The sequence below is a fragment of the Xiphias gladius genome, chromosome 8 (genome assembly GCF_016859285.1).
Source record: "Xiphias gladius isolate SHS-SW01 ecotype Sanya breed wild chromosome 8, ASM1685928v1, whole genome shotgun sequence".
NCBI lineage: Eukaryota > Metazoa > Chordata > Actinopteri > Istiophoriformes > Xiphiidae > Xiphias > Xiphias gladius.
In genome coordinates, this window is record NC_053407.1 from 2236265 (window position 1) to 2244106 (window position 7842).

General features: G+C 37.5%; 1 protein-coding gene across 6 annotated transcripts in view; it reads left to right on the forward strand.

Annotated features, from left to right (window-relative positions):
- The window catches only part of LOC120793055 (septin-7-like), a 56716-nt gene extending 53249 nt beyond the window's left edge, over positions 1–3467 (forward strand). For 5 of the 6 annotated variants that reach the window (XM_040132676.1, XM_040132680.1, XM_040132675.1 and 2 more), the window contains one exon: positions 841–880. In XM_040132676.1, the coding sequence (XP_039988610.1) occupies positions 841–880 (40 nt within the window). Of the gene's footprint in view, positions 1–840 lie in introns of all 6 variants that reach the window. The other variant, XM_040132674.1, reaches the window with a different exon arrangement.
- Positions 3468–7842: the final 4375 nt, after the last annotated feature.

Genomic DNA, 7842 nt, shown 5'->3' on the forward strand with positions numbered 1-7842 from the left:
TTGAATTTTCATGTTTCTTCAGTAGAAATAGTTACATTGAAAACTGGTCACCGTGAGGTCCATGGATTACCTAGAGTAGAGCAGGAACGTTGTTTCTGGAAAGATACTTTACTATTATAATTTTTTTAAGAACACTTTCACACCTGTATTTTGGTGCACTCGGTTTGGACCACTGAAAAAAATGATTCATAATTGTCTTTTAGTTCTGTTTCCGAACATGTTCCCACTTTTTACAAAAAAACAGAGGAGTAAATGTAATTAGTTGTGGGCCCCATGTTTCACTCATTTTTTATGAAGGAGTTGCCATAGAGCCATAGAGCACAAGCGCAACACAAAGTCCTGTTCACTTTCCAATGTATCATATTTATGATTTATAAGATTGCTTCCTTTTGCATTTTTTTAATGGCTGACATTAGCCACCATAAGCTTCATACTAGCCCAAGTAAGGCAGTAGCAGCAAAACCCCTTGAGTGTAGCCAGTTAGGTCACGGTGGATTTTATTTTATTTTATTTATTTATTTATTTTTACTTGTAAATTCAACTTTTCATTCTTATTTCATCTTTCAAAGTTATAAAAAGTTACTCTCCTTTTAATGTAATTTTTCACTGCTGTGAGTTACACCAAGGGAATTCCATTCTTCTCTGTTGTATTGGTGTTGAAGCATTATTCTCTAGACCCCCTTTTTTTTTTTGGATTTGGGTAATCCTTTAGGTTGCCTGCAGTATACTCCCAAGGTGCCTGTAAAGCCTAATGACAATGTTCTTTTTTTTTTTTTTCATGTTTGTACCAAGATAGCGAAGTAATGTTCTCTGTGTTCACTGTTCTTGTTTCTCAAACAGGACGATGGAAAAGAACAAGAAGAAAGGAAAAATCTTTTAAGGGGAGACAGCCTGTTCCTTCAGTTTTACACAAACTAATTTTTTCTTCATCCTCTCTGAAGCTCGCATCTACTGTGGCCCTCAGACACACACACACACACAGATACAGTATAACACTCAACGCATTCCATAACATTCCTCTGTGTTAGATTTAAATGCATCACATGTGACATGGACGCCATTTACACACACGTAGGTACACATGCAAATGCCCACTACAGCCCACATGCTTGTCTCTCTGCAGGGTTTTAATGTGTTTGTTGAGACTTTTTCATTTTCTTGAGGAATGCATCTGTTTGTGAAAGTCTATTTTCCTACATTTCCTGACAAAGAGGAAAGGCCCAAGTTCCTCTGAGCTTACAGTACTGAGTAAATACATGGCAGGGACCACACATAGCCATTTGTACACATGTAGTAGTTGTCTGTTTTCTAGATATTGGTAGATATGCAGATAGACGTACCATCTCCTTCCTTAATGTTCCATTTCTATTACTCTGTAACACAAGCGTATACACACTTAAACCCTCAGTCATAAGGACCTCCATGAGAGTGTGTTAGGAGAAGGGAGAATGTATGTGAGTGAAGGTCCAGCTATGTAGGAAGAAGTCAGGTAGAATTAAGGCCCAGTCACACCAAAAAGTGGCACAGCGAAAATTAATCCACGTGTCTTGGAGGGCCAGGTAATGAACTGGTAATTAGCTGGCGATCTGCCCGCCAAAGCACTAGCCAGCTGGGAACATGCTAGCGCTACTCAGTCACGGTAACTTTTTTGAACTTCTTTATAATTCTTCCCAGCACTGGGCCCTTTTCCTGGATTGTACATCATTTCTGTCAATAAAGACTTAGTGAAGGTAAGAAACAACTCTTGAGAAGGAGCTTGAGAAGTGTTAGTAAGGAAACTCGGTAGCTCAGTCAGTGGTGCAAATACTAGTTGTGAATAAAACAATAAGTTTGCTAAGGGAACTTTAACTGATTGGTCCCATCAGCTCCTGCCTCATAGCTGTCTAAAGACCATTCCGTTTTTGTGGAGCAGTTTATACTCTGACAAGGGAGATTAAACGTGAGTTAACAGTTTACAAGCTTCAGTAGCTTCCTCCATGTTGGACTCTCCAAGTCTCCATCAAGACAAGTTGCTTTTGGCCAACCATGCAAATTCACGCATGAAGGTACACCAAACTTGATACAAAAATGTCCTAAATCCAAATTGTCCAGTTTTTCAATGCTGGTGTGACTGGGCCTTTAGACAGGATTTACAGTGCAGTGGCAGGTTTGTATGAGCAGGTGTGTTTTAATAAATGGTCATAGATACTGTCTGATCTAAACATCATACAGACAGAAGAAAGAATAAGAACAGCAGCCAGAATATTGTCATTGCAGTGTGTGTTTCCTATTTGAATAGAAGATATAACGCAAAAGCCCCTTTGGTGTCTACAACTTCACAGGTTACAGTGATTAAAAAGATGTTTTATATCGTGATGTAAGTGATGGCTGTTGACATAGACTTGAACCCTGATGTCCAGATTTTTGTGATTTTTTTTGCTTTGGGTAAAACAACCAAAGGGACAATTCATCAAAAAAGCTCTAAAAATATTCCTTTCTTTCTCCCTGGATTATCCAGAAAGACAGCTGTTCTGAGAACTTCGCCAGTTCAGCCATAACTTAACCTCTGAATTCTTTAGAGTATTCTACATAAATGCTTCTGCATACAACAAAACATTACCCCTTTGCTTTCCTGTCAAAGAGAATATGTAAAGTCCAGGTCTCAGCCAATTCAGAGTCAGAAGGCAGCACACCACGACATGTTCAAACTTTCAAAAAACTTTCAAACAGGAAAGCTGTCCCAGAGCTGTCATGTTTTATTTTCATATGATGACGATGAAGATGATATTAATAATATTATATGCACGGTTGAAGAATGACTCCTTCCCTTGTAGTTTTCTTAAATAACTCATAGATTAATCTGTTATTTTAGTTTTACAGACTGCCTTGCCATTTAAAGCAAAATGCTAAAGGGAGAAACCTTATACCTTCACTCACATTATATATTGGACTGTTTGGATTTGTTCATGATGGAAATGCATATATTGTGTACATACTGGAGGCTGCTCTGTGGCCTTTTTCCTTTTGGGTTTTTTTTTTTGTTTGTTTCAGAATATTTTCTGCCAGGAATAACAACAGAACTTGTGCTCAAAAAAGAATTCATTATGTAAAACTGTTACGAGTCCATGAATACATTCCCATACATTTATACACACATACTGTATACTGTATACATCTATGCCAATGAGTACACCTTCTCAGGACTACTCCGTTATACTAGATTTTCTCTTTAAGTCCAGAGAAAAGCAATTCTGTTGTCCTAAAAGTTAAATTAAAAGGTTTTTTTTTTTTTCTTTCAAATGCTTGTGAGCGACTCGCCCTTCCAGTAACACCAAGTTAAGAGGGATTTAAGTTTAGGTGGAATTTTTTGTAATATTTTCTTTTTTTTATATATGTACACTGTTTTCTGCTTCTCTTCTTTGTTTTATTAAGTGTTCTGTCTCTAACTGTACATGGTTAATATTAAAGTTGACAAGGTTATACTTAAACTCCCAATGTGTGCAAGTATTCTTGTTAAAACACTCATGAAAGGAATAATCCTTTAGTATGTGGTCAAAATATTTAGAATCTTTCTTGATGAGGTTTGGGATTGATCCAAACAATAATTATAAAAAATGTTTTGCAGAATAGGAAATAAAAGCAAAAATCAAGATATACAATATATAGCGGCTACAGAAATTATTTAGACCCTTTCAGTTTTTGTATGCTTTATTGTGTCGTACATTTCATTTTAAATTGATAAAATTGCCGTTTTTGGCTATCACTCTACACCCACCCATAATGACAAAGTGAATACATGTTTTTAGAAATTTCTGCAAATGTATTAAAAATCAAAAACTCAAATCTCTCATTTACAGAAATATTCAGACCTTTTGCTGTGGCACTCCACATTGTGGTCAGGTGCATCCTGTTTGCTTTATATATCCTTGAGATGTATCAAGAACTTGACTGAAGTCCACATGTGGCAAAATGAATCGACTGGACATACAGTAGTTTTTATAGGCACCCCCCCATGTATATAAGGTCCCAAAATCAACACTTAATGTCAGGACAAAGCTCAAGGTATGATATCCAAGGAACTCTCTGTAGATCTGTGGGGTGAAATTTTGGCGAGGCATAGATCAGGGTATTAAAAAAAAAATACTAAAGCTTTGACTCTTCCCAAGAGTACAGTAGCCTCAATAACTGTGAAATGGAAGAAGTTTGGAACCACCGGGACTCTTCCTAGAGGTGACCAAGAACCTATCGGGACTGCAGCGACAGTTCACCATTTAATAAAGTTTGATTCTGATTCTGATTCCGCATGACAATGATCCAAAGCATTCAGCCAAGACAACTCCAGAGTGGCTACAGGACAAGTCTCTGACTGTCCTTTAGGGGCCCAGCGAAAACCCAGACTTAAAGAAGGTAGATCGAAAATGGTTCCCATCCAATCTGAAGGAGTATGAGAGAGTCTGCCAGGAACAATTGGATAAACTCCCAAATTCAGTTGCTTGTAGAAGCTTACCCAAGAAGACACAAAGCTGTAATTGCTGCTAAAGAGGCTTCTAGAAAATACTGGATTAAAGGTCTGGATACTTTTGTAAATGAGAGATTTTCAACATGTTTTTGCTTTGTTATTATGGGTTGCTGAGTGTCGATTGATGGGCAAAAATGGCAGTTTTATCAGTTTACAATTAAATCTACAATAAAGTGTGCAAAGAGTGAAAGGGTCTGAATACGTCCTGTAGCCACTAGTAATAGTAGATTTGCCATCACACGTGCAATCAGATAAAAGAAAAGAATGGTGATTTTTTTTTTTTTTTTTTTAAACGTCATGAATAAAATGAGGGTTGTATGCAAAAGGCAGAATAATGTGATAATTATAAATGCTAAAGCACAATTTAACAGTAACACAAGTAGAAAAAAGTCAAAGTCAGCAAAGTTAGCTAACATTATCCAATATAAGCTGCTGGTAATACCAGACCCAGTAAGGCTTTAGCAGCAAAACCCCTAAAGTACATGTTCTTTTTATTGCTTATGAACTCAGCTTTTTATTCTTAAGAGGTACTTTGTGTTATTTCTTATTTCAAAAGCTACAGTACATAGTGGCACTTTAAAGTCGACAGGTAAGTAGCAGCCTGGTTAGCTGTGCTGTGGTTGGATGCTAGCTAAAGGTTTGGCTATATTATGATTATATCCGGGTGTATACATCAGCAGAACTTGAAAGAAGCTACTTAATACTCTCTGAAACAGATGCCTGACTGCATTGTTCCATTTACCCTGCTCTACACCACTATTTATTCAGTTAGCAGTGCTTTCAGGGTTTAGCAGCCGCTTCATGTTTTTAAGGCATCAAAATGTATCTCATGTAAAAAAAAAATTATTAAATAAATTTGAAATGAAAAACTTTCAACTATCTTCCTGCTGAAAAGAAAGTGTACCAGGAAAACCTCCTATTGATGGTAGGAAAACAAATGTTTCATATTAATTACATAAAATGCTAATTATGATGTAGTTTCTGATTCTGATTATGATAATGAGACATCTGCCCTTGAAGAGAAATTTTTCCATTCATTACAGTCCCCCATCCCCTCCAGAGGTCAGAGGTTAGGGTGAGGTACAGATCAGTAGCTAAGGTACTCAGAGTGTTGCTTAACGGCACTACAGTCAGAGTGTCCTGAGCAGGCTACACTGCTTTATCCAAAGACCTAAAGTGAAACACGATAGCAAAGAAGTTTTACATTTACTGTCAGAAGGGTGCGTCAGTTCAGTATGTCTTGTAAAGTGAAACTTTAATGATTAAAAGTAAAGCAAAACAAAGGTCTTTGGAATTAATCATTAAATGGTTAACACTCACATTGAAATGACACAGTGCAAATAATATAATATGGATTGTTAATGTCAGACAGAGCTCTGTCATGGCTGGAGGCCAAGTAGGTGAAGCTGTTCATTGACAGTGAGGATTCTCCTTGATTCTAGTAGACTAGCTGTTTGTTGAAAGCTGTCTTAGCCCAGTCAAGAGTCTGATTCACACATATCTGTCCATCGGGAGTATTGGCCCTGCTGAAAAGTAACAGTGTCAGTAATCAGACTTGGGTCTGGAAAATAATGCTAGTATTATATTCACAGATTTGTCAAATGCCTTTTCTGAACATCTGCTGTGAGGTTTGATGATGGAGATAATGTGTGCATTTGGTGATCTTTTTTTTAAAAAAGAATTTAAAGCAGCATAATCCAGGTGAAAACAGTGATCATTTAGGGCTGTACACCTTTATGCAATAACTTTTCTATAGAACAAGTCAGTGTACCACTTTGTCATGGTCTTAATAATAAAGGTAACACTCATAAGTCATCAGCAGGCAGCAAAAGCGCAGTTTGTAATGCGTGTGTGGTACTTGTTTTCATCATCAAAGTTTATAGACTTTTAGGCATACACATTATACTGGCACAGAAACAATACTTTAAAGAGAAATATTTCAGAATTTTTAGTAACATAATGTACAGTAAGTAATGATGTAGTTTTCAAATTTTCTGCATTTAAACACAGAGGGGAACAGTTAACAAGGATCTTGTCATGGTTTTTATTCAGTCATCATCCTTCCTATCTACCCCCCTCTTCCCATGTTAAACCTCTCCTGTCATTTAAGAACTGGCCCATACCTGTCCAAGTAGACCTCATCACCTGTCTACACACCGGCCACTTATACCTTCCGTAGCCCCAGCATACTGTATACTCTATGTACCAGCCAACCTCTCTCTGAGCCATTCTCTGTTTAACCCAGATTTGGCCATTTTGACTGCCTTTTGACCCTGTCTCTGCGTCATTCCCCTGGTTTTAACTGGCCTGAATGCCTACTAAGCTGTTTCGCCATCACCTGCTCTATATGCTGACTTTGCTTTTTGGTTCAGTCATGAGTAACCAAAAGTAAATGCTTTATAACACATTTACACCTTTATTTGACTGGGATAAAGTGATGAGAGGAATTGAAGGCTGTTAAAAAAAAAAACAGAAAAGCAAGCTAACATTATGAAAGCCCATGGGCTAACTAATTTAAAAGAAATGCTAAGGTTTGTCGCCATTTTAAGTTAACGTCCTTCCAAGCTCATGTTAAGTATCCTAACCTACATTCTAGACTAAGATACAGGTACACTATATTTTGACCAGAAGTGCCATCCTTTTATTTGTTCTGTTTTCCAGTTTCCAACTCAAAGAAACATTTTTGGGTGGACCAACACATTGAGCTTTAAAGCTGCATTACTTGAATTTTGGCCACTAAAAGGGCAGACAATACACAAAATAAGCTAATGGATGTGCAGCCCTAACATATTATCACCTTATAACAGCGTTTTACTAAGCAAGTTAGCATACAACTGTATACCACACTTCCAGCAGATACAGATCAGCATTAGCATTCATTCAGTGATGTGTCTGTGTGGAGAAAATTACACATTGGATACTACCTGTATCATCACGTTTGAATATCTTTATTGAACCTGTTTGAATGCAGTTACTGCACATGTAATCATGTTCAATTTCCACCACGTTTGATCGTTCTTAATCTTACCATGTAACCTCAAACTGAGAGAACTTTAGCCTGCCGTTGACCATGTAGATGGGCCGGGGCTAAGGTTCTGCGCAAGAGGGTAGCAAGTTTGCCACAGAAGAAATAAATCAGAAGCGAAGCTGTGTGCTTCAGCCTTCAACTCCCAGTTCTCAGCAGATAGGATGCGGATGCAGAATTCCTTCAGTGAAGAAGACACTGATAAAGAAATTAACAAATAGGCAATTATTGTAGGCCTATCAATAAATTGCTTAAGGTAAATCTTCTGAGGGTGATGGAGAGCTGTGTAACTTTTTCTGTGGCTAGCCCGGCTACCACT